Source organism: Trifolium pratense, linkage group LG1 (genome assembly GCF_020283565.1).
Source record: "Trifolium pratense cultivar HEN17-A07 linkage group LG1, ARS_RC_1.1, whole genome shotgun sequence".
In the NCBI taxonomy this organism is placed as follows: Eukaryota; Viridiplantae; Streptophyta; class Magnoliopsida; order Fabales; family Fabaceae; genus Trifolium; species Trifolium pratense.
In genome coordinates this window covers 2,815,753-2,841,633 of record NC_060059.1, presented here as the reverse complement: position 1 = coordinate 2,841,633, position 25,881 = coordinate 2,815,753, and the positions used below count along the sequence as shown (strand labels likewise).

At 35.9% G+C, this 25,881-nt stretch overlaps 4 protein-coding genes across 6 annotated transcripts; all 4 read left to right on the top strand.

The window, feature by feature from the left end:
- Positions 1-211: 211 nt before the first annotated feature.
- On the top strand, positions 212-10,424 carry LOC123901295 (LEAF RUST 10 DISEASE-RESISTANCE LOCUS RECEPTOR-LIKE PROTEIN KINASE-like 1.2). 2 transcript variants are annotated; one of them, XM_045951620.1, is made up of 4 exons: positions 212-1,177; positions 8,333-8,371; positions 8,640-8,897; positions 8,978-10,424. In XM_045951620.1, exons 1-4 carry the CDS (start codon positions 394-396, stop codon positions 9,970-9,972), a joined length of 2,076 nt encoding a protein of 691 aa, XP_045807576.1. In that variant the 5' UTR covers positions 212-393; the 3' UTR covers positions 9,973-10,424. The 2 variants fall into 2 exon arrangements, with proteins under 2 accessions (XP_045807576.1, XP_045807575.1); XM_045951619.1 differs by lacking the exon at positions 212-1,177 and adding an exon at positions 6,075-7,885.
- Positions 10,425-10,957: 533 nt separating this feature from the next.
- On the top strand, positions 10,958-13,777 carry LOC123901280 (LEAF RUST 10 DISEASE-RESISTANCE LOCUS RECEPTOR-LIKE PROTEIN KINASE-like 1.1). The gene is made up of 4 exons (XM_045951618.1): positions 10,958-11,943; positions 12,036-12,086; positions 12,214-12,474; positions 12,598-13,777. The coding sequence occupies exons 1-4, from the start codon at positions 11,223-11,225 to the stop codon at positions 13,560-13,562; spliced, it is 1,998 nt and encodes a 665-aa protein (XP_045807574.1). The 5' UTR covers positions 10,958-11,222; the 3' UTR covers positions 13,563-13,777.
- Positions 13,778-14,600: 823 nt separating this feature from the next.
- On the top strand, positions 14,601-17,833 carry LOC123901266 (LEAF RUST 10 DISEASE-RESISTANCE LOCUS RECEPTOR-LIKE PROTEIN KINASE-like 1.1). 2 transcript variants are annotated; one of them, XM_045951601.1, is made up of 4 exons: positions 14,601-15,721; positions 16,017-16,055; positions 16,364-16,579; positions 16,695-17,833. In XM_045951601.1, exons 1-4 carry the CDS (start codon positions 14,995-14,997, stop codon positions 17,690-17,692), a joined length of 1,980 nt encoding a protein of 659 aa, XP_045807557.1. In that variant the 5' UTR covers positions 14,601-14,994; the 3' UTR covers positions 17,693-17,833. The 2 variants fall into 2 exon arrangements, with proteins under 2 accessions (XP_045807557.1, XP_045807567.1); XM_045951611.1 differs by having other exon boundaries at positions 14,628-15,721; positions 16,023-16,055.
- A 1,438-nt stretch (positions 17,834-19,271) lies between these two features.
- Positions 19,272-25,621, top strand: LOC123901261 (LEAF RUST 10 DISEASE-RESISTANCE LOCUS RECEPTOR-LIKE PROTEIN KINASE-like 1.1). The gene is made up of 5 exons (XM_045951597.1): positions 19,272-19,610; positions 22,891-23,443; positions 23,536-23,576; positions 23,837-24,094; positions 24,453-25,621. The coding sequence occupies exons 1-5, from the start codon at positions 19,403-19,405 to the stop codon at positions 25,415-25,417; spliced, it is 2,025 nt and encodes a 674-aa protein (XP_045807553.1). The 5' UTR covers positions 19,272-19,402; the 3' UTR covers positions 25,418-25,621.
- The last annotated feature ends 260 nt before the right edge of the window (positions 25,622-25,881 follow it).

Sequence of the window (25,881 nt, the reverse complement as noted above, 5' to 3'; positions counted from 1 at the left end):
GGCTAGGATTTTCAAAGCCCGAGCCCGGGAAAAAATCGGGCTTGTCGGGCCGGCCCATTCGGGCTAGCCCATTTTGACAGCTCTAGTACACGCTCTTTGATTTTATATATAAACAAAAATTAAATTGTATTTAGATAAAATTTAAATAAAATTCAGTTTGACCTTTGCTAATTTGTTAGTCTTAATCATAGAATTTTCATATTTTGAAGATAGATTCAAAGTTATGGGGCAGGGAAAAACAACTAGACAACTCCTTTATACTCAAAATATATGAAAGAAAAGCATGTAAACATCCACTTGCAGGTCAAACCCTTCACGGTTCTCAATTGGTGTCTCAACTCTCTCTTATCTCTCTCTCCAATCCTCTCTCTCTGATTTCTACCATCTCCCACAATGAACCAAAAACAACCCTTCTTCTTTCTCTTCTCTTCTCCCTTGATTTATTCATACATCACCCTTTTCTATTTTCTTACCAGAACCACTCTATGCTATTGCCATGTACATCCAATTTTTACAGCTTGTGAGCCTAAAACATGTGGCAACCAAACTATAAGATACCCTTTCTACATCAAAGAAAAACAACAACCTTTTTGCGGCTACCCTGGTTTTGGTATCTCTTGTGACAATAATACTGGTTTTCCAATGCTTAATCTTACCAATACCTTTTACCCAATCCACCAGATTTTCTATCAAAATCAATCATTAAGGGTTTCCAATGCTGTTTTTTCAAGATCAACCATTAACATCAACAAAGGTTGTCTTTCACCTAGTCAAAACCTCAGTTTTCCTATTAACGTGTTCAATCTTGCACAAAACCAAACACAAGTGGTTTTGTTCTTTGGATGCGACTCAACAAAGCTACCCAGAGAGTTGCAAAGGAACACAATTGGTTGCTTTGCAGAAAACAAAACGAGTTCGGTTGTGGCATTGTATGGAGATGATAAAAATTCAAGCTTTGTGTCAAAGAATTGCAGGGATGGTGTGGTGCATGCTATGGTGGAAAATGGTGTGAAAGGTGAGATTGAAGAGTCGCTGAGAAATGGGTTTCTGTTGAATTGGATAGCTGCTGATTGTAGAGAGTGTTACGACAGTAGAGGGAGGTGTGGTTTTAATTCATCTATATATAGTTTCAGATGTTACTGTACTGATAGAGTTCATGCTGCAAAATGTGATTCAGGTTTGTGTCTTTTTAATCCTTAATTCTCCTTTTTGCTTTCTTTATATCAGTTACTTTTTAAGTTATTTAAGTTACTAGCAGTAGTATTTTAAAAAAAGTAACCTTTAAATCCACAATACTTTTGTCGACATGTGTGAGGTGGTTAAGTTTTACATTGTTTAGAAAAGTTAAGGTTGAATACATTATAAGTGAGATCCATAAATTTAATACTTTATGGTTTTGGGTAAAAATGCGGTGTACAACTTATTTACATGATTGTTCTAAACTCCAATGTAAATGATACTCCGGCTCCCCTAATTGCATAATACTATTTATTTCAATACAAGTGTACAAGTGTTCTCGAGTGTGTGGTGGAGTGATAGGAGCTGAGATATGCCGATGAGTATTATCAAAGAGGTTCATTGTTTGCCACTAGCAAATTAACCACAATCACTAATGATTTAAGTGCTTCTAGAATCATATGGAGACATTAGTTGTTTTAGGTTTTTTGATGTGCACAAAAAAAAAAGCTGAATAGTGACTATATAAATTTCAAGATCACAATTGCCCAATATACTGTAACTACAATTTATAGGAATTAGATTTTCTGCCGGGTCACGTAGTTACAGCTGTCGGCCGTCTGATCCAAATAAATGGCTGTGATTGATTCACTTTATAAAATTGAGTTGAAATTTGAATCGTTCGATCTTAAATCAACATCTGAGATCGATTATTGCATTAAACTATGTGAATATCCTACAACCATCAATCTCAATTCACAATTTATATAGTAACCGCGAAAAAATTTGATGCAAGTTTTGTCACTAGATTCCCTAAAAAAAGAAAAAGACAAAAAACTTAGTATCACGAACCTTGTTACTAATTAGTACAACTATTAGAATAACTAGTAACAAAACGAACGCAAATAATATTGAACACACACGAGAAGTTTGATAACGGAGTTTCCTAAGTCGTGGGTACATATTCGACCGTAGAATTCGCTGCAACATATTTCTATTAGATGAACAAATGAATTAGAGTTTCAGTGTTACAAACGGTATTTATAATAATAATTCGGTCTAGATAACAACAACAAATACCCCAGAACCGGAGCTTCGCTCCGCTAGCTCAACTCTTCGGCCGCCCCCAACCTCTTCATGATGCATAGGGTTGGGAACAGGCCAGGCCAGGCCAGGCCTTGACAGGCCTGAGTCTGGCCTACGATTTTTTTTCAGGCCTGAGCCTGGCCTGTGGCCTATCAAATGTTATTTTTTTTGGCCTGGCCTGTGCCTTTTAAAAGTCTGGCCTGGCCTTGTAGCCTGTTTAAAAGCCTGTGTTACATTAAAGCTTCTTTATATAGTTTTTTTAAATAGGCTAAACAGGCCTTCAAAAGTTCACATTTAAATTTTTATAATTTCTACAACATTAAGAAAAAGCTAATAATATGATTAACACAATAATTAAAAACTAATAAAATAACAAATACGATTACGAAAAGTCGCAATAATTTAAAGCTAATAATATTTATATAAATAATATTTTTTTATAAGATATAAATAATAATATTATATAAATAATAATTATTATAAACAGGCCGGCCTATCAGGCTTCGTAGGCCTTTTTAGAAGCCTAAGTCTGGCCTATTTATGTAAACAGGCCGTTTTCAAAGCCTAAGCCTGACATTTTTAATAACCAGGCCAGGCCAGGCCAGGCTTATACAGGCCAGGCCGAAGGCCCCTGTAGGCCGCCTGGCCTATTCCCAACCCTAATGATGCATATGAGCCATACTCAACAACAACTAATAATAGAATAGTAAAGAAATGCAAATCACAAACAATAACGCACGATCGTTTGTTCACATGGTTCGACACACACGTCTGCAATTATTTTTTTTGTTTACAATGTTGACAATGAGGATCAAACATATCACCTTATGCATACTACCCAAATTCCTCACCACTAGACCAAACTTAGTGGCTTACACGTCTGCAAATTTAAATTTTAAAGTAGTTGTAGTTCCATATTATTAATTGAATGAATCAAAATTTTCAATATTACAAGTCATATATAATACTACGATCCAAATTACAAAGTCTCGAACCATACCGCAAGGGTAGTCTCCCACCGACCACTGCACCCTGGTCGCCACCCACAACAAAAAATGAGCTTAACCCGTGTTTGGGTCAAACACAAGGACAGGGGCGGAGGTCGCTCCCCGTCCCTTGCCCCTCTTCACTACGAGCTCGTAATCAAACAAATCTATTGAAGTCGATAAATATGGATTACTACTGTATGATTAGATATAATAGAGGTATCGTTATCAAAGGTTTAAAGAGAAGGGTGGGAGGCTTATTTGAAAGAGACTGATTTAATTTCACTAGTGGTGCCACCTACCTCACCATGTTGTTTCTCTTTTTTGCTCAATTATTATTATGACCACATATCTGTTATCCTAATTAATTCCTATAGTAGTATTATTATCATCATTCATAAAATTGGACCATCTCTTTCAATCTATAAATATATTTAGGAACCAATTTTTATTGAATATATGCAAATTACAAACAAACTTTATACCTAAAACATAATTCGTTCATCCTAAAAAATTATGTCTAGGCCTTTGAAAATCTGTATACTTAAAACATAATCTGTAGTCGATTCGTAAGCGGTGACCGTGAATGTTTGAGTTTTTCAATGCTTGGTCGATGCATGTGAGAAAGACATACTATGCCGGTAGATGTTAAGTGTTAACTACTTAAAATCAATTTTAGTTATTCCTAAAAAATTAGCTATGTTCACAAGGACTTATCAAAATTCTTTTATTAGGTAATGAAGCTTAATTTCTTATATGCATATTGCTATTTCATATATCGGGTATGGGGATGTTAGGTGAGCTATATCTATATTATTTACCATAAATTTTGCTCTATTTTATTTATTAATTTTGACTGTAATTTAATTATTTATAAAAGCTAAATATTTTAGTACTCCAAAGCTAACTTAAATACCAATATTTATAGACAAAACTTAATATTATGTCATATTTTTATATTAATTTACATTAAAATAAATTTAAAATTTATCTAAAGAGTCCAGTACCTAACTAAAAGATGGATTACCTAAAAATTTACTTATAAAATTAAAAGATGTTTTCTCTTTAGGCCCCATGATTCTTTTTTCTCCTGAATTTTACTTTCGTCTCCTAAAATAAAAATTTTGATTTCTACAAACCGAATTTTTGTTGCCTTGAAAAAAAAGTTAGGTTTCTATTAATCGAATTTTTCCTAGAAAAAATTTCAATTTCTGCGAACCGAAATTTTTATTAAGGATAAATTGAATTATTTAAGTATAAAAGATACGTTAGCGCCCTAAAGAGAAAACATCAAATTAAAAAATTAAGAGTTACCAAAATTGAAATAGGAATTTTTTAAAGATGGCCTAATCCCCTGACAGTCCGTAGGTCGGCAAATTAGGTGGGTTGCTATCTCTTAGCCCACATCACACTTTTGTGATTATATTTTTTGGTGCTTCTTTTCCACTACCTATAACTTTTAAAAATAACTTAGTATGTAATAAAGCGCGTTTGTTTAAACTTTAATATTTTTTTTTAAAAGTGTTTATGATAATTTAGTTAAAAATAATAAAAGTTATTTCAAATTCAACTTTTACTGATTTTGTCATTCAAGAATTTAAATATTTATGTTAGATATTTTAACTTAATAAAAATAACAATTTTAAAAAAAGCTATCTCTAAAGAATGATTTTTATGAAAAACTATTTAAAATAGTTTTTTTTTTTTCGAGATTTTTTTGAAATTTTATGATACAAATTTTTTGTAATAAATTGATAAAATACTTAAAATAATATTTTAAAAGAAGCTATTTAAACAAATTTTTTCATTTGAAACTTTTATATAAAAAATCTTTGTTAAAAACGCAAAAACAATACACTATAAAATCCATTTTTAGAAAAGTTAAAACAAACACACCCTTATTCGGATGAAAAAAAACAACCATCTATCCAAATTTATCTATGAGATGAAGTGAGTATTAGGGTAACCGTAACCGACTCATATCCGTTTTTTTTACTGACAAGTAATTTTTATTCATTATAATATAATTTCAACATAATTTTCCAATTTTTTATTGCCATTTTTGACTAATATTATCATTTTTTTACCGTAACTAATTATCATGTTAAAAGGGTGAAAATCTTACATTTTCATAATAATAAAATGTAACCACACATTGATAAAAAAATGTAACCACACGTTAATGCCGACTACCACATTACTCCTGTATTTTAACTAATTTTAAAAATATCTAATTTTTTTGGTTTCCAACATCATTTTAATCTGGTTCGGGGGTCAGTTCTGACATCAAGTGGTTCCAGCCCCCTCCCGATCGTAGTTGCGGGGATTGAACCGTGGTCCTCCCTACCATGTTCAGCGCCAATCACCACTGAACCAACTAACGATCGGTAAATATATAAAAATTTAAATTACTTACTAAACACATCGACAATAATAAAATCCAAGTAATAATGTTACAGGAAATAATATTCCCAAAATTGTAATTTAAATTTTTGAAACAATTCCACCCGGATGGAGGAAGGAAACAACTTAAATTAGGATAGGTTTCTTAAGAAAATTTGGTATATTGAGTCGACATCAAATTTATTGTCGGACACGATTCAAATGTAAATGCAAACTCAAAAAAGTAAAATGCTAACATGATGTAACAAAAAAAAATGCTAATATGTGCCGTAAAGATAAATAATAAGTAATATTTAATATAAAAATATTTCTCTCAAGAAATTGTGCATTTAATCTCAAATTATTGTATTTTTAATGTAATGTAATAATTTTACTTTTAAATATTTTAGCATGTTCGATTAAGACACACGTCAGCAAAATCTTTTAACTAATTTATCACCAATTTTTTTCACTAATTTATTCTTTATCTGTCGATAGTTTATTTATTTTTGATTTTCACTGAATCAATAGTTATAAATAATATATTTTGTTCCTGTGAGTATAACTCATTGCAGTTAAAATACATAGACCGAGTTGAAACCCTGATACATCTACTTATTCACAAGTTGAAATTCTAGTCACTAAATTACTTGACAAAAATAAAAGTAGTACTCCACTACTCCGTATGTTTTTATACCCTGTGGTTTGGATAAAGATGAAAGAATTATATGGATGAACAATAATGAAGTATTTAGAGGGTACACGGAGGCTAAAAGATCATGGTACTAATAATTAGAGGCAGAAGAAGTTTGAAGTCAATTTTTATGATATGGACAGTTGATGAAGATGAGACAGATAGACATACACATATTTTCCTAGACGCGTTTTCTCTTTGTTGAATTAGTCATTTTGAAGTGGAAGTGTGAACCTTGGATTTTAAGACTCTTTCAACGTCAAATTGTTGCTTGTATTGTATTTTCTCTCGTCCTTTTTTAGCATTTCAACCATACGGCCCCACTTTTTGTTTTCTTAATATCAAAATCACTAAGGATGGACTAACTCCAGAATATAGACCTCTCAGTTTTTATATTTCTCAATCTTAGTTTCCATGCATATAACTACTATTACTTTTCTCGTTGTTTATAATCCTAAGTTTACGTGGTTTAGACGGTTTAGGCGCCTTAAAGACGAATAGAAGAAGATTCAGTTGTATAGTTTATGAAGTCAAGTGTTTGTCTTTATTCAAATAGGAGTATGGTAACTTGAGCATGAAGTTGGTCTTACTTCACTAAAGGCCAAAATCTAGATATCATGTGTTCCCACCTTCATTTCCATTCATGTTCGTTTTCCACTTGGTTTATCATATCAGGCACTTCAAGTTGGTGTTATTATATTGTGAACATTGAACTATTGAAGAGTGTAAAAACAAGTTAGACAAATTTCAACTTGCTTTAGAAATCAAATCACTGCCCCCTTTTGCAGATAAAGTGGCTTAGGAGAATTAAGGATGAGTCTAGTTTATGAATTTATGTTCCTTTTGTTTTCACACCTCATGATGTTACTTGTGTTGGTGTGTGGAGATAAGAGTAAGTACCAAGGAGATTGTCCACCTTCATTTCGTTGTGGATATCTTGGCAATATCAGCTTCCCTTTCACTACAACTGAACACCCGGACTGTGGCTTATTGCCAATACATAATTGTGATGATGATGACCCACAAAAGCCTAAAATTATCCAATTACAGAAGGAAGGGAAATGGTTTGAGGTTGGAGTTGTAAATCCTCTCGAGTTTCATGGTCGTGGCAGTAGTACTTTTGTTTTTAGAGACGATAAATTCTACAAACTGCTGCAAACCAAAAGTTGCGAAGCTTTCAGATATAATTATACTCTTCCTTCCACCTCTGGCTTTGCTTCTTTTCGTATCAAAACCAATGCAACCCTGTTTGTGTGTAACCATACCCTCCATGTACACCCTCCAACATATATGCATATGCATAACTATACAAAGTGCCGCCAATACGATCTCTTCTACCAGCCTTACATTATTGCTGATAATGTGTTTCGGAGTGCTTTTACCGATTGTACAAATGTCCACCTTCCCATTAAAGACGTCGCTGATGGTGAAGACCCTTTTACTTTCGTAACGGCTGATATCTCCATTGAAGTAAAAATAACAGAAGAATGTGCATATTGTCACTTCAAACAAAGAGGGCAGTGTCAACTTGACAGCAACAGGGGGTTTTATTGTGCCAATGGTATACTAAAACAGACACACTGGAAACATAAGCACACATAAGTGCACTGAACTAATATAATTGTTGCTTTTATCTGTTTTTCGCATTAGAGGTTCATGAAAATTTCCATCTGAATTTGTGAAACATTGTTTATTTTTCTGTAAACTGCACCAAGCCCAGTTCCTTCTCCCATATCATTATCAGAGTCAGACAAATCAAGAGTAGAGACACTACATTGATGTGCCTAATCTAAGTACAAACTAGTTGTCTTTAGTATTTTTATTTTAAATTTGGCATATATACTACACTTTTTAGCTGATTTTCTATTACTCTTGGATGACAAGAGCCGAGTTCTATTGAGTTTTAATAATCTCTGCAACACTCTGAATTAGAAAACCATGTTTTTTCTCTACACAACTTTATCTTTATCTTCATATGTCAAATCTGAATTGTTTCCTCTAATTGCAGCGAGAAAAGGACTAAGTCGGCATGCCAAACTGGGTATAGGTAATGTACCTTTTACATAACTTTCAGCACTCTTTCTTCTAATTCATTAATACAGAGCGTGAAAGTTCATCAATATGTTCAACTCATAGGATCTTCTGATTTGTTTTGGCACTTTTTTCTTTTCTTTTCCGTTCTTTGATCTAAAAGAGCGAAACTTATTTTAAAATATTTGTATGGTTATTGATTCCAATCTGTGCAATGACAGATTTCATTCCATTTATTATGTTTTAAAGTAATCTTGGTATATTCTTTTGGCCATTTTCCACAGGTTTGAGTATTGGAATCGTAGGCATCTTGTTGATTGCTTTGCTGCTTCTCGTACGCTACAAACGAAAACATGCTATCTCAGTTGGGCACTTCCAATCTAGTTACTCTATTTCTGATTCCTCCATAAATCCACGCCGAGAAATGGGTAGTAAATACTTTGGAGTTCCACTATTCTCCTACGACGAGCTTAGAAAAGCAACAAACAATTTTGACCATAATAAAGAACTTGGAGATGGAGGCTTTGGTACTGTCTACTTCGGTATGTACACAATTAACCGACAAACTAAATTACTCTTTCCATCATATTATATAACTTATACTTCAACCTTTAAAATCCAGGGAAACTTCCCGATGGACGTGAAGTTGCTGTCAAGCGTTTATACGAACACAACTATAGGAGGGTAGAACAGTTCATGAATGAAGTTAATATCCTGACAACTTTAAGGCACAAAAATCTTGTGTCCCTCTATGGCTGCACATCACGGCACAGCCGTGAACTACTGCTTGTGTATGAATATATCTCAAATGGCACCATTGCATCTCACCTCCATGGTGAATTGGCCAAGCCCGGCTTACTACCATGGTCTATACGAATTAAAATTGCTATAGAAACCGCTACTGCCTTGGCTTATCTCCACGCTTCTGGTATCATTCACCGTGATGTGAAAACAAACAACATACTCCTTGATGACAATTTTGGTGTTAAAGTTGCAGATTTTGGCCTTTCAAGACTCTTCCCTGAAGATGCCACTCATGTCTCCACAGCTCCACAAGGGACACCAGGTTACCTTGACCCCGAGTATCACCAATTTTATCAGCTTACCAGCAAGAGTGATGTATATAGTTTTGGAGTTGTGCTCATTGAGCTAATATCATCTAAGCCTGCTGTTGATATAAACAGAAGTAGGGAAGAGATTAACTTGTCAACTCTAGCCACAAGGAAGATTCAAGAAAGTGCAATTGATGAACTGGTAGATCCTTGTCTTGGTTTTCATTCAGACGATGAGGTTAATAGGATGATAGTTTCAGTGGCAGAATTGGCTTTTCAATGTTTGCAAAGGGATAAGGAGTTGAGACCTTCTATGGAAGAAGTCTTGGATGAACTTAGGAGAATAGAGAGTGGTAAGGACATGGTTGAGGTTGTAGAAGAGGCAGATGTTGATGATGTTGGGTCTTCACACAGTAATGTAAATCCACCACCAATACTAGCCTCACCTGAATGGGATGAAGTTGGATTGTTGAAGATTATGAAAAATGTGAAGCATCCTTCTTCACCAAACACCGTCACTGATAAATGGGAAAGTATAAGTACTACTCCTAATGCCAGTGCGTAATCACTTCGTCGAATATCAATTGTTGATAATCCATTTTTAATGTATCAACTTTAAGCAATGATTGTTAGTTTAAACATTACAAAGAGTTAGTCCAATGTATCTTGTTGTCTCATCCACCTGTATAGATGATAGTATACGATGATTATTTTACGAGACATTGTTCAGGTAAGAGAGTTGAGTTGAAATGGAAGTACATATGTAAGTATAAAAAAAGGAGGTACAAAAATAAGACAGAAAACTGAAAATTTTGGACACAACGTTTGCTATCTGCTTATCCTTGGATTTTTAATTTTTTTTTTTAATAAATTGTAATATTAGATGAGCATGACCAATGCCTATAAGTTTTGTCCTTGTTTTCTTGCCTGTCTTTAGGGGAAAAGGTACATGTTGGAAGCTATTTGGAAACTTCATGTGCCAAGAAATTTATTGAAATTCATGAAAATTGAAATGTATTTGTGGCTGTCAAATTGATGATGCGTTTAATAATCATTATCATTTGAGAAATATATAATTAATAAATATAGGATAATTACATATGAATAAAAGACATACAGACAACAAGTTACGTCGCTAATCTTTTTGAATGACAAAACCAATCCTCTTAAAAACAACATTGCTATGCATTTTTCATTATATATACGTACACTTCTAGTTTATCACTGACCTTGACCTTAACCAAGTGTCCCTATCAAGTGAGCAACATTGATCTCACACCTCACAGGGAAAAGAGAAGAGAGAGAAAGAAAAAACAAGGATATGATATGATATTCTCAATAACAGTATATACTTATATAACTTTTTCCCCTAAAAAAGAATACAAAGTGTAAAAGTTTTTGTGGAATAGTAAATAAATTTGGAAAAGTTTGAATGTTGAAGATTCAATGTCTGAATGTGCTGTTTAGTCAATAAAGGAAATAGGGTAGTGGGTTCCAGCTTCATTAGTGGGATAATTAAGAAATGGCCAGAAACACACCTTTGTAACTTTGTCTTGTATATCTCACATATATATGGACTATGGTTAATCAAAAGTCTTCCTCCATCATTTTCCAAGTCAACTGACGTATCAAATGAGTTATCCTTTTAGACCACTTGATTCATCCATGATACATATCTATTTGTGAAGACAATGTATGTAATATGTTACAGTTCACACTACTAGTACTTAACCTTCACCACATCAATAGAGAATCAGTTTTTTTCTTTTTTCTTTTCATGTTAAGGGTCCTTTACTTTTTCTTCATAAAATTGAGATGACTTCATTATATTTTTTCTGCTTCCTCTTGTATTGTCACTTCACGCTGATTTTATCAGCAGGGCATGGAAGCGGGTACCAATATAACTGTCCACGCTCATTCAGCTGTGGAGTTCGTGGGACTTTACGTTACCCTTTCACCAAGGTAGAACAACCAGACTGTGGCTCCATACTGATAAATGGCTGTGATGGCAGTTATTATTCACCCAAATTCATCAAACTGGACAAGAATGCAAAATCCATAGAGCTAACTAGTGTCATTGACAGCCAGCATACCATTACGATTTCTGATCAAGATTTTTACAAGCGATTGCAGAATAATGTTTGTGATGCTTTGAATCACAACTACACTCTTCCTCCCCCTTCTACTTTTGTTTCTTTTTATATAGATTATAACGTAACTCTCTTCCGATGCAATCATAACCACAATATCAATCCCCCAGCAAACTATTTTCAACACAAGTGTCCTAACTACGATATCTATTATTATAGTAAACCATATCCCAATGTTACTAAAGAGAAGGAACATAGCTTTTTCTCATCCTGCTTGCTACTTCAGTTTCCATCTAAAGATTTGACTGATACCAAAAACATTTTATCATTTGTATCTGGTCAGATGGTTATTAAAATAGTATTATCTCGTGATTGTGATGAGTGCTGCAACCATAGAGGAGGCCAATGTAGGCTTGATGCCAACAACATGTTCTACTGTGACAATGGTACGCTTCAGATAAATTTCTCACACCCATACCTTCCGTTTGTTTATTTTTAGACTACTTACAAAATTGTTTCAAATTGGCTTCTGCTGCAGAGCCGAAGAAGAAGAGAAAATATTTTAAGCTGCTACTTGGACTTGGAATAGGTAATATATATAACCAATACTTTTTTTAATAGATAACCAAGGGTAAGAATTCATATATATGAAGATACTACAATATATCATATATTTAATGTTTTGTCTGATTGAAGGTTGAATTTTCCTACTATAGGTCTAAGCATTACATTGTTTGCACTGGGTGTTCTTATAATTCGATGCTGCTCCAGAAGAAAGCATGCTCCATCGGACCTCCAGAATCAATCGAGAAGCACATATACTGATGCGATTGATTCCTACCATAATCAAGGTCCAGAAAACGGCACTGTCTACTTTAAAATCCCTCTGTTCTCTTACAAGGAGCTAGAAGAAGCTACAAATAATTTCCACCACGCCAACCAACTTGGAAGCGGAGGCTTTGGAATAGTTTACTATGGTAAATCAATACCATCCCAGAATCCACTCTCTATTGGAACATAGAATAATTGTATACTTGTACTGTATTTCCATGCATCATGTTGAACAACTGATTCTTATCTGATCCTTAACAAATAACCAGGAAAACTGCGAGATGGACGTGAAGTTGCTATTAAGCGCCCATATGAACATAACTGTAGGCGAGTAGAACAGTTCACAAATGAAATTGAGATCCTTGCTCGCACACGCCACACAAATCTTGTATCCCTCTATGGCTGTACTTCATATCATAGTGATGAACTACTGCTTGTCTACGAACATGTTCCGAATCACACTGTTGCTTGTCATCTCCACGGCGATTTAGCAAGGTCGGGCATACTTCCTTGGCATATAAGGATGAAAATTGCCATAGAGACAGCAAGTTCACTGGCTTATCTGCATGCTTCTGGCATCATCCACCGTGACGTGAAAACCAAAAACATTCTCCTTACAAACAACTTCAGTGTTAAAGTTGCAGATTTTGGTCTTTCAAGGCTATTCCCCCTCGATATCACCCATGCTTCCACGGCGCCACAAGGGACACCGGGTTACGTTGATCCAGAATATCATCAATGCTACCAGCTTACTAGCAAGAGTGATGTATACAGTTTCGGTGTTGTGCTCATTGAGCTAATATCATCTAAGCTTGCTGTTGATATGAACAGGCATAAGGATGAGATTAACTTGTCAAACCTGGCTTTAAAGAAGATCCAAAAGGGTGCACTTACTGAGTTGGTGGACCCTTATCTTGGTTTTGATTCAGACAATGAGGTTAAGAGGATGATAGTTTCAGTGGCAGAGTTGGCTTTTCAATGTTTGCAAAGGGAAAACGAATTGAGACCTTCCATGGATGAGGTTTTGAAGGTGTTGATGAGAATTGAAAGTGGGAAGGATGTGCCTGAGCATATAGTTGAAGAAGAGCGTCCACCCTCTCCACTTTCACCAGATGGGGATGAGATTGAGATTGAGATTGGATTATTCCAAAAAATGATGCCACAGCCATCACCTACAGCTGTGGTTGATAAATGGAATAGTCAATCTACTTCATGGAATACCAGTGGTCATTAATAGCATAGCCTTGCATAATAACATGCAGCACTGAACATTATCATCTATAACAAGAGGGCGCAGTTTTTATTTTGGTCGGCCAGTGATTGGATTTTAGCTATATTGTCATTGTAAACGAGTTTAAATATATTGTATCTTTCATCTCCCAACTTTTGTAATTATCTTATCTTTTCTTTTTCTTTTCTTGATAATGTACGTTAGACAATATTTACTTCCTTGGATGAGTTTGTTTGCACTTTTTTCCCAACAACTGAAAACCAAAATCACTTTTCATTATGTGCTAGAGCTATACTTGATATAATGGCACTGCAAAATGATGCCGAAGCCATAGTGCCATACTTTAGTTTTAAAATAAAAATCCTTTCCAGATAAGATCACAATAGTATTATTAGAATTGAATTTAACTCAACATTTATTTAAGTAGGCCGACTTAGTAGCCCTAAAAGGCTTTTTATAGTTCGTAGTCTAGTCTTTTTAGCTAAATATACTTTTAAAAAATTATAGTCTTCTCTATTTAAAAAAAGTTCTGGGCCGGTCTGGACCTACGTAGACTAGATCTGGCTCTTTGTAGCCGATCTGAACTATTCTCACTCCTACAGCGAGAAGATACAAAAACAACCAAACATTATCTCACTAGATTGAATGGACTACACTACACCATAATATATTGGATATAGACCATACCTACCTGTGAGAGGGGATACTCTTGGAAGTTAAGAAAATCACAGTTAAATAGAATGGTTTAGCCTTTCAGAATGAATTAATCGCTGTATCACTTAATTTAACTACTTTTAAAAAGTAAATATTAATGTTTGTGAATTCTTCGGTACACATATTATGTGGATATGTACCGGTACATTTGTTGAGGTGGATGACTCTAATTGATTTATAAATAATATTTATTAATTTTTCTATATTAAATACTATTTGTGAATCATTCACAATCATCGACCTAAGCCATGTACCGGTACATATTCACATAATATGTGTACCAGAGTGTTCACCTCTTAATATATGTGACATATGCGCTGAGTGGTTGTAAGTCTCAGAGGAAGTAGAGTAAAATTGAGTTGAAATGAGATGGATGTTACGGAAGAAAGAGGCCAAGGACCAAACAACACAGAAAATCCAGATACGTGGCACAGGGGGTCAGGGATTGGTCACCTTAATTCTCAGTTTGGATTGATATAATGGAATTCTTTGGGCGAGGACTTGCCCTTCTTGCAAGACAACCCTTTTCACTAGCTATAGTCTTTCTTATGTTGTCATATTCTAAGTCAACTTGCGCATCAGGCGGTTCAATAGGGATATATTTATTGTGGAAAAGTTTAAGAGTGAAGTACAGCACACTCTCTTTAGAGAATCATACTTATAAAGGGGAGATTTTCTTGCACTTTTGCTTATTTTCCATTAATATCATTGATTCCTTATCATGGCCTTACAATTCAAAATGACCCCCCTTTTCATTTTCAAATCATTAATATTCTTCCAGTTTCTGCTTGTTTCAGGTCAAGATGGAATATGTCCAACCTCTTTTAGTTGTGGATATCTTGGCAATATTACCTTTCCTTTCACGATTAAACAACACCCTCACTGTGGCTTATTGACCATAAGTGGTTGTGATAACAAAAATATATCTGCTCCCAAAACCATCCAACTAGGCAAGACGCCATCAAAACAGTTTATTAGTGTTATATCCGTGGATGGTGATATCATTTCGGTCTCAGATGAAGCTCAACGAAAGAATTTGTTATCCAAAAAATGCCAAGCCTTTCGCAATTATACTCTTCCTCCCAAATCTCTTTTAGGTTCTTTCTATATCAAATATAATATAACTATGTTCAAATGCAACCACTCCCTTAGTGTCACCCCTCCCAAATTATTTGTCAAATATACAAACACAAACTGTTCCGGTTATAATATCTACTATGACCCTCAAAATGCTGATATACCTCCTGGTTTCAAAGTACCAAGCTCTTTGGCAAAGTGTACAATGTTTCAGGTTGCAATAAGAGACATCCCTACTTCTCACCCCTTTGATTTCCTATCTTCTGATATCGCAATTGAAGTACAATTATCTGATGATTGTAATAAATGTTTTCGTCATCGAGGAGGCCGATGTCAACTTGACATTCACGGAAAGTTCCTTTGTGCCCAAGGTATACATAAATATGCACTAGTTAAAAAGAGTTAAGGGGATGGGAGGTTGTGAAGGGTATTCACTAGGCCTCAACCAAAGGTTACAACAACGATTTTTATTAAAGAGTCACCAACAAAATCCAAATCTATTATTGGTAGTTCAGCACTCAGCAATAATTCAATCCTAAATTTCAGTTACTAGACTGTTTTATGTAAAATTAGCACAATTGATATATCCTGCCTTGTATATAGTCATTTAGTCCCGAGTCCTTACTTTATTGCTTGTTTTAAATTAATTGGTGCCTTTCATTTCAGTTGCAGAGGATAAAAGATTGGCTCGGAAGTTAGGGCTTGGTAATGTTCCTCTGATATAGAAGTATCTTGAATTTCCCGTCTTAAAATTGAATAATCCTGAGAATCATATTACACATGCATTCAATGTCTTTGATACCCTGATCTCCCCCTCCCCTTCAATGTCTTCGATACCCTGGTATGCCTACATGTTTATTTCCCTTTTTATGACCTATCAAAGTTTGGACGGTAGATGACATAATAGTCAAGTAATCACAGTCAATCAGACACTATTTGAAATTCCTTTTGCATGCTCTTCAAGATAATATTCAATTAATGATTGGATTTTTCTCCCCTTTATTGATTTCTAGGCATTGGACTCCTTGTTGTCATTATTATAACTGGGTTGCTGATTATATGGCGCTGCAAGCGACGCGTTCCTGAGTTCTACTCAAAGAAATACACAGAGAGTGACAGTGTCTACCATGGGGTACCAGTCTTTTCCTTTAAGGATCTTGAAGTAGCAACAAAAAAATTTGACAGTTCAAGAGAACTTGGAGAAGGAGGATTTGGAACTGTTTATTATGGTATGTGTCACACTCACACAAACTCAACTATCTCTGAAAAGGGTGGTAGGTTTAATTATAACATCTCCCTGTAGTTAATAATAACTTGCTTTCATCTTTATTCTTTAACAACCAGGAAAACTTAAAGATGGACGTGAAGTTGCTGTGAAGCGCCTATATCAGCACAACTTTAAACGAGTTGAACAGTTCATGAATGAAATCAAGATCCTCACTCGGTTGCGGCACAGAAATCTAGTGTCTCTCTATGGCTGCACTTCACATCAAAGTCATGAGCTATTGCTTGTTTATGAATACATTTCAAATGGAACTGTTGCCAGTCATCTGCGTCGTGAGTCTGGTTTTTTGCCGTGGCATATCCGAATGAAAGTTGCCTTAGAGACTGCTACTGCTTTGGCTTATCTCCATGCTTCTGAAATCATTCACCGTGATGTGAAAACAAACAATATTCTTCTTGACAACACCTTTTGCATTAAAGTTGCTGATTTTGGACTGTCAAAACTGTTCCCAAATGATGTCACACACGTCTCCACAGCTCCACAAGGAACCCCGGGCTATATGGATCCGGAATATCATCAATGCTACAGGCTTACAAGCAAGAGCGATGTTTACAGCTTCGGGGTTGTGCTTGTTGAGCTGATATCATCTATGCCAGCAGTTGATATGACCAGAGATAAGGATGAGATAAACTTGGCAAATTTAGCAGTAAGGAAAATTCAAAAAAGTGCAATCCATGAGCTGGTGGATCCTTCCCTTGGTTTTGAGTCAGATAATGATGTTAAAAAGAAAATAGTTTCAATAGCAGAATTGGCATTTCAGTGTTTGCAACGGGATAAGGAATTGAGGCCTTCAATGGATGAGGTTTTGGAGGTGATAAGGAGAATTGATAGTGGGAGTGGTAGGGATGAGTTTGGACATGTAGAGGAAGTAATAGACAGTGGAGCAAGGATATCATGTATCGATGTGCGTTCACTGTCACCGTCTTCACCCGACCATATTGAGGTGAAATTGTTGAAGAATAAAAAGTTAACACCTTCTCCTAAGTCTGTGTCAGAAAAATGGGATAGTGAATCCACTACTTCAAATGCCAGTGGTCAATCGGCAAGCCGAATGTAATATGACACTTGTAACTTAAACCTTTTATATTTCTGAAGACCATGATAAATATTTCATCAACACTTGTGTTAGGGTTATGATTGTAAATTCTATTTGCAGATTCAAAGATTAGCCAAAAGCTTATGCATATTCTGTTAGTAATTTGACATCTTGAATTTTTAATTTTTAATTTTTTTACTTTATTGCATTAGCTTGTTGTGTAGAAGGAAGTTCCTAACTAATAATTCTGAGTCAAGTTAATCAATTTCAAAATTAACATGTCAACTTATTTTCCTCATTATGATTACTCCAATTGCATAGTCTAAAGTTTGTTACTAAAAACTTAGCCACAGCAGAATTACACCTATATACTGTAAATTATTGATATTTGTTTGAGTTCATTCTCCTATGATTAGTCCTAGTAGTAATTATAAAGAAATTAGAATTCAGTCTAACTATATTCAAAGGATTCAATCAAAAGGAAATCAGATTATTATGGTCGAATCGATAGAGTAGCAAGAATTAGCAATAACAAGTTACCTGAACATCGCTCAACATTTGCAATTTACGATGAATGCGATCAATCTTCCGGTTCATAAAAGCAAATCAAAGTCACCACAGGAGATGAAGAAGAGGCAAAGTAGCTCTGTCTTCAGCGGTGTTGCCGCTGCTGCTGATGGATTTAGGGTTAGCGTTTTAACTTAATTTGATCTGAAACTGAAATTATTGTAAGTAAGTATAGAAAGATGCAAAACGATATATAGTTTTGCAATTCTTTCTTTCTTTCATAATATGAAAAGAAAAACAATACTACATTTCAATATTTTATAGAACAGGTTCAAAAAATTTATCAAAAAATAGAACAGGTCCAAAAAACTGAATTGCTAGTATTTGGTGGTTATTTGGCGGGTATTTTATCCTCTTCCACAGTCAGCTTTGAGTGTATGCTTAGGTTGGTCTAGTTGGAAAAAATTTAACTTAGATCCTACAAACACTTGAGTTGAAATCTTGCTATTAATGCCAAGACCTAATTTCTGAATAAACATCATCTAATTCTTGGTGTTTTCTCTCACCCTAATGTTCTCTCAAGACCCAACTTATTTAAACATTTTGTCATAAAAGAATATATAACCTTACAAAAAAAATCAAAATCTATTTTAATTATGAAAGATCAAAATATATACAAACTAAATTTAAGTCTTTTACCTAAATAGTGCAGCATAAGTGGGATATATGAATCTCTTAACCATTTGGTCTTGGGTTCGATCCCCGGCTAGTGCGTATGGAAAAACATTTGTTGGGAGAGGTCAAACCCTTAAATGAGATTATTATCCGCAGTTACGCGTAAAGAATACCTTTAGTTAAAAAAAAAATGTTAGACGAGTGTTTTTACTTTTGAAGGAAAGACCAATATATTATTTTTTGTTGAGAAAGTGGTCTTTGGAAATGTCAAACGCGAAGAAGATTAGTAGTACGTGTTTTACACTTCTACTTTTCATAGAGAATTCAAAGGAACCATAATTTTCATAGAGAATATAGCAATAAGTGGGTTTGAAATAAATGGTGGTCAATTATAAGCGCAAGAGATCATGGTCAGCGATAGACACAGATTCACAAGACTTGTATAGCAACTTTCCAGGTCAACTAGCGTATCAATTGGCTTCAAAGGATATACTCTATTTATATGTAGTGCAAATTAACAAGTGTGGAACAAATTGTGAAACACATTGAATGGCTTTGCTTCATGTAGTGCATCATAGATTCCTTTTGTTCTCTCATTTAACTGTGCTGTTGCTACTACTTGTCTTAACTAGTAAAGGAAATGGACACAGTGATGATTGTCCAGAATCATTTGATTGTGGAAATCTTGGGATCATTAAATACCCTTTTACCAAGTTTGGATTCCACAACTGTGGTGCCTTGGAAATTCGAGGTTGTGATGATTGTTGTGAATTCGATAAAAATCACACCAATAATCTTGATGTGTGGAGCAAATCGAATAAGCAATCAAAAACGTGGAAATAGCAATAATAATCACGAACAAAAATAAGTAATAAAACTGTAAGAACACGAAGCAATTGTTTACCCAGTTCAGTCAAAACCGACCTAGTCTGGGGGAGAGAGCAGCTCTCCGTTCCACTATCAATGAAAAACTTGATTACAACGATTCAATACAAAAGAGTTGCAAGAATTAGACTTCAATCCTAATTCTACCCTTTTCCCAAATCTCTTCCCGTGACCAAGAGATTTCAATGATAAGTGATTACAAGATGAAAGAATCAACACCCAAAACCTAGAGATGAACCAAGAGTAACCCTCTTAACCCTAGCCGCCGTTTTGGTGAAAGAAACCCTCAAAACTTCCTCTCAAAAAACAGAAAACGTGACCCTTTAAATACCCTGCAGTGATTTCCGCCCGGAACACAGCTTTTTCCGCCTGGGGCGGAAATTTCCGCCTGAAACACCAAGATTTCCGCCTGGGGCGGCAAAACAGAGACCATCCCTTTTCCTGCTTCAAATTTCCGCCTGAAACACAGGTTTTTCCGCCCGGGGCGGAAAACAGCAGACTAGTATTGTTTTTTCACGTTTTCAAGGCAAATTTGCAACAATCTCCACCTTGCCTTTAAAACGATGGTGATGCCAACTTCCCATCAACCACCGTGCTGCTCTCTCCACTTGTTTTCACCATACCTTCTTCGAACCCCGAAGTGAACCGCTCCGTACTCTCGAAGAAACACTTGCCTCCAATTGCCCTTGGAATTTTAGGACAATTCTACAAGCTCCACCATACCCTCTTCAGCCCCCGAATTGATCATTTTCGTCCTCCTGAAGAATTGTTTGCATCCGACTATTCATGGAATTTTAGAATAATCATACAAGCTCCACCACACCATCTTCGAACCCCGGAATGCTTCCGTACTCACGAAGAATTGCTTGCCTCCAACCAACCTTGGAATTTTAGGTGGTTCCACAAGCTGCAACCTCAAACTCTCCTTGTATCCAACTACCTCCCGCAGTCTAACAAGTTACCAAGCTTGATCACCGTTGCTTCCACACAAGGTCTCCATAGCCATACCACTTTGGTATACCTCCACCTCAAACCGAGATTCCTCCACCAAAGCCTTAAACCGGTATATCCACTATGTCTTCCACCTTGTAACGTAAAACTTTTCAACTACTCCGAAACACACATCAAGTCATTATTAGTCTCCAACACTTCCCGGTTTAGTTCCACCACCTAGTAAACTTCATTTCACTAGTACAACTAAAACCAACCAATGTCACTAAAAAACCAACCGAAGTTTCACAACTTATCCACACCATGAGAATCACAACTAGTAACAAAGTTCAAGAACAATACCTCGCATTGTGTGAAAGAAATTCAACCATACCTTGAACCTTATAAGCTTTCCCGTTGCCAAGATGAACAAACTCCACCTTCAACTAGCTCTAGGGCTTCAAAGTACTCCTTCCTCAAAACACATGTGATCGGAGCATCCAAAGTCCATGACTTCAACTCCATTGATTCCCAACTTCACCACACTAGCACATCCGCATTCTCACAGTAATAAAGTTGTTGTTTCGAACGTAATCCTGAGTATTATTACCACCGCCTCTCCAGGCTGATGTTGAGTATTATTACCACCGCCTCTCCAGGCTGATCAGCAAGCTATGAGTGTCAACTGGTGACTATGAGAGCTCCCGCACTCTCATAGCCTTCCTCCTCATCAACGGCAACATGAGCTGACGAACTACCGCTGCCCCTTCTCTGAGGACAGTCCTTCTTGAAGTGACCCGGTTCTTGACAATAGAAGCATCTGAACCTGCCACCATTATCACCTTTTGGCCTAGACTTGGACCCATATTTCTTCCCCTTTCCTCTACCGTCGTTCTCACTTCTATCCCTCATCACATTTAACCCTTCCGCACTATCATCAACCCTCAAGTCTCTCAACTTTGTCAACTCCTTGGTCCTCAAAGCCGATTGAACTTCATCCAAGGTGATAGTACCTTCTTTGCCATAAAGCAACGCATCCTTGAGATTTTCAAGTGACTTGGGTAAAGCACACAACAAATGAAAGGCCTTGTCCTCGTCTTCCAAATTCACGTCAATGTTCGCCAAGTCGTCAATGATCTTGTTGAACTCCGAAAGTTGCTCCACCACAGGCTTGTTCTCCACCATTCGAAAGAAAAATAACCGTTCTTTCAAACACTGCTTATGTGCCAAAGACTTCGTCATATACAACGCATCCAGCTTGGTCCACATAGCCGCCGCAGTTTTTTCTTTAGCTACTTCCCTCAATACATTATCCGCGAGGCACAAGATAATGACACTCAAAGCCTTATCATTCATCTCGCTCTTTTCTGCATTCGAGAGAGTATTTGGCATATTCGATATGCCCAACAATGCTTCAACACACTTTTGTTGTGTTAATATTGCCCGTACCTTCACCTTCCACAAACCGAAGTCATTTTTACCGGTGAACTTCTCAATCTCCCACTTAGAACCCATGATACTTAATTCGTTTGATCCTTTGCCCCACGGTGGGCGCCAATTGTTGTGAATTCGATAAAAATCACACCAATAATCTTGATGTGTGGAGCAAATCGAATAAGCAATCAAAAACGTGGAAATAGCAATAATAATCACGAACAAAAATAAGTAATAAAACTGTAAGAACACGAAGCAATTGTTTACCCAGTTCAGTCAAAACCGACCTAGTCTGGGGGAGAGAGCAGCTCTCCGTTCCACTATCAATGAAAAATTTGATTACAACGATTCAATACAAAAGAGTTGCAAGAATTAGACTTCAATCCTAATTCTACCCTTTTCCCAAATCTCTTCCCGTGACCAAGAGATTTCAATGATAAGTGATTACAAGATGAAAGAATCAACACCCAAAACCTAGAGATGAACCAAGAGTAACCCTCTTAACCCTAGCCGCCGTTTTGGTGAAAGAAACCCTCAAAACTTCCTCTCAAAAAACAGAAAACGTGACCCTTTAAATACCCTGCAGTGATTTCCGCCCGGAACACAGCTTTTTCCGCCTGGGGCGGAAATTTCCGCCTGAAACACCAAGATTTCCGCCTGGGGCGGCAAAACAGAGACCATCCCTTTTCCTGCTTCAAATTTCCGCCTGAAACACAGGTTTTTCCGCCCGGGGCGGAAAACAGCAGACTAGTATTGTTTTTTCACGTTTTCAAGGCAAATTTGCAACAATGATGATACCAACAGAACTGCAATGAAGACCATCCAGTTAACCAATGGAGGAAGACACTTTCAAGTTACAAACATTGTTAATGACCGGCGCAAGGGAAATACTATTTCCATTATTGACCACAATTTTACCAACCTTTTGAACAAAAGTGCTTGTGAGGCTTTCAGCTATAATAATATTAACCTCCCTCCTTCATCTCCTTTTGGATTATTTTATCTGAAAGACAATATAACTGCTGTCAAATGCAACCGTACCAAAAAATTATTCATCAACCCTCCACATAATTTCTTCAAAAATAGTTCTTGTAGTCACTATGATTTTTACTTCGGTGATTCGATATCTGATGCTGAGTCTAACAACTCTTTCGCGTCGTGCTCATCGTTTTATCTTCCCGTCACTGAATTAGGCTTTGCACTTTCTGGTAACCCGTTTCCATTTTTAGCTGATGAAATTACCTTTCAGTTCCAACAATCATATCAATGTGAACAGTGTCATCGTAATAGAAAAGGTCATTGTCGTATTGACAGCAACAAACGAGTTTATTGCGCTGCAAGGTAATGCATTAACAAAACTTACACAAACAGTTAAGACGTTACATGGATCATTAGAATTTTGCTAACTACTTCCAATTTGAATTATTATGCAGGAAGGGTAGAAGTTTAATTTGGAAGCTAGGATTGATTTTAGGTGATGTACATACTTTAGTGTTCAATATAACTAGTTTGTGTTTGCAAACATAACTGATTGTGAGCACTTGTGCATATATTTATGCTTCCGTACCGCTTTAACAGCAGATTATGATTGAAAACAGAGTAACATAATTATTTTAACTTTTTTTTTCTTTCTTTCATTAGTTTCATTTATTAGTTTTGAAGTTGAACCAAAACATAAAAATGAAAGTTCTTGTCAATTGTCAAACTAAAAGTCATTACAATCTACTGTTACAGGAGTCGGCATTGGACCATGGATCATAGTTGGATTGTTTGTCGCGCTACGGTACTATAAACGAAAATATGGCCCTGCACACATCCAATTCCAACCAAGCAACAACACTTATGTTGATCCTTATCCAAATCGTGAAATGGAGTCAAACAAGCTCTTCTTTGGGGTGCCTGTATTCTCCTATGAAGAGCTTCAACAAGCAACAAACAATTTCGACCGCACTAGAAAGCTAGGAGATGGAGGTTTTGGCACTGTTTACTATGGTCAGTACACATTTATCCATTTCTACATACACTATTTTGATTGACTTATTTGCACTTATATATTGATATAAGCACTTATGAGATTATTTGGGAGAACTTATGAAAATAGTTTATGACATGCTCATAAGTTGTTTTCAGCTTATTTTCATAAGTTCTGCAGGACAGCTTATGAAAATGGCTAATAGCGTATATAAAAATAGTTTTACTTCATTTTATCTTTTATTATGAAATAGCTTATACATAATAAACACTTATATGATCATTGCTTAATTAAGTTGTTTTTCCAAACAAGACCTATATAATGTAATTCATAATTAAATCTTACTGATTTAGTTCAGCATTGATATTTACAAACCAGGAAAACTCAAAGATGGAAGGGAGGTTGCTGTGAAACAATTATTTGAGCACAATTACAGGAGAGTAGAACAGTTTGTGAACGAAATCGAAATACTGGCTCGCTTGCGCCACAGGAACCTAGTGTCCCTCTATGGTTGCACTTCACGTTACAGCCGCGAGCTACTGCTTGTATATGAATACATTCCAAATGGAACTGTTGCTAGCCATCTCCATGGTGATTTAGCTAGAGCTGGTTTGCTGACATGGCCTATTCGAATGCAAATCGCAATAGAAACTGCTTCTGCATTGGCTTATCTACATGCTTCCGACATCATTCATCGTGATGTCAAAACCAACAACATTCTACTAGACATTAATTTTTCTGTAAAGGTAGCAGATTTTGGACTATCGAGGTTGTTCCCCAACGATGCCAGCCATGTCTCGACAGCTCCACAAGGAAGTCCAGGTTATCTTGATCCTGAATATTTTCAACTCTACAAGCTCTCAGTCAAGAGTGATGTGTATAGTTTTGGTGTGGTGCTCATTGAGCTAATATCATCTAGGACAGCAATTGATGCTGCCAGAGAAGGAGAGGAAATTAACTTAGCAAACTTAGCAGCTAAGAAGATAAGAAACGACGAAGTTGGAGAGCTGGTTGACCCATCACTTGGTTTTGAATCAGACAGTGAAGTTAAAAGGATGGTAAATTCAGTGGCAGAACTGGCTTTTCAATGTGTGCTAGGAGACATGGAATTAAGACCTTCTATGGATCAAGTTCTGCAAGAACTCAAGAAAATTGATGGTAGGAATTTTGAGTTTGATCATCTAGAAAAAGTACATGACTATGCTGGCTCCTCGCGCTCTAAAGAAGTACATCTACCAATAGTAGGAACTGCTATTGATAAGAAGCAAGAATCATCCTCTTCACCAAAGTCATTGACTGAGAAATGGGAAAGTAAATCTAATACACCCAATGCCGATGGTTAATCAATCAATTTTTCTAATAACAGTTATTCTTTATGTTATGGTAAAGTTAAGAATATTTACTGGTTAAAGTAATGTGTGTTCACATGCTTAAAAAGACTAAAAAAGGGTAAGTGAATAAATCCCAAATCCCAAGGGTAAGGAAAATTTGTCCAACAACATTGTTATTTGAAAATCAAAATCAAAATACAGCAAACTTGTCCAAAACTGTATATGTCTATTTTTTTTTTGTCAAGTAGCCTAATGGCTAAAAAATCCACCTTAAAGGTGAATAAGTGGAGTGTCCCAGGTTCGAATCTCAGCTCCTGCACATGTAGTGCTATGTCTCTACCAACTGAGCTAAGCTCACGGGGACTGTATATGTCTATCTCTATCTCCAACTTACTTTTTATTTCTCTACAACTTACACGCATTTTAAAAATACAGACAAAATTCAAAGAACATTGTATTTGACATCAAAATTTTGA

Excerpts from the sequence above, each read along its gene's own strand:
- LOC123901295 (XM_045951620.1), top strand. The coding sequence starts at position 394 with ATGAACCAAAAACAACCCTTCTTCTTTCTCTTCTCTTCTCCCTTGATT. Across the intron at positions 1,178-8,332 it reads TGCTGCAAAATGTGATTCAG|CGAGAAAAGGACTAAGTCGG; the intron begins GTTTGTGTCTTT and ends CTCTAATTGCAG. Across the intron at positions 8,898-8,977 it reads CTTTGGTACTGTCTACTTCG|GGAAACTTCCCGATGGACGT; the intron begins GTATGTACACAA and ends TTTAAAATCCAG.
- LOC123901280 (XM_045951618.1), top strand. The coding sequence starts at position 11,223 with ATGACTTCATTATATTTTTTCTGCTTCCTCTTGTATTGTCACTTCACG. Across the intron at positions 11,944-12,035 it reads CATGTTCTACTGTGACAATG|AGCCGAAGAAGAAGAGAAAA; the intron begins GTACGCTTCAGA and ends CTTCTGCTGCAG. Across the intron at positions 12,087-12,213 it reads GCTACTTGGACTTGGAATAG|GTCTAAGCATTACATTGTTT; the intron begins GTAATATATATA and ends TTCCTACTATAG.
- LOC123901266 (XM_045951601.1), top strand. The coding sequence starts at position 14,995 with ATGGCCTTACAATTCAAAATGACCCCCCTTTTCATTTTCAAATCATTA. Across the intron at positions 15,722-16,016 it reads AAAGTTCCTTTGTGCCCAAG|TTGCAGAGGATAAAAGATTG; the intron begins GTATACATAAAT and ends CTTTCATTTCAG. Across the intron at positions 16,580-16,694 it reads ATTTGGAACTGTTTATTATG|GAAAACTTAAAGATGGACGT; the intron begins GTATGTGTCACA and ends TTTAACAACCAG.
- LOC123901261 (XM_045951597.1), top strand. The coding sequence starts at position 19,403 with ATGGCTTTGCTTCATGTAGTGCATCATAGATTCCTTTTGTTCTCTCAT. Across the intron at positions 19,611-22,890 it reads CTTGGAAATTCGAGGTTGTG|ATGATGATACCAACAGAACT; the intron begins ATGATTGTTGTG and ends AAATTTGCAACA. Across the intron at positions 23,577-23,836 it reads GAAGCTAGGATTGATTTTAG|GAGTCGGCATTGGACCATGG; the intron begins GTGATGTACATA and ends CTACTGTTACAG.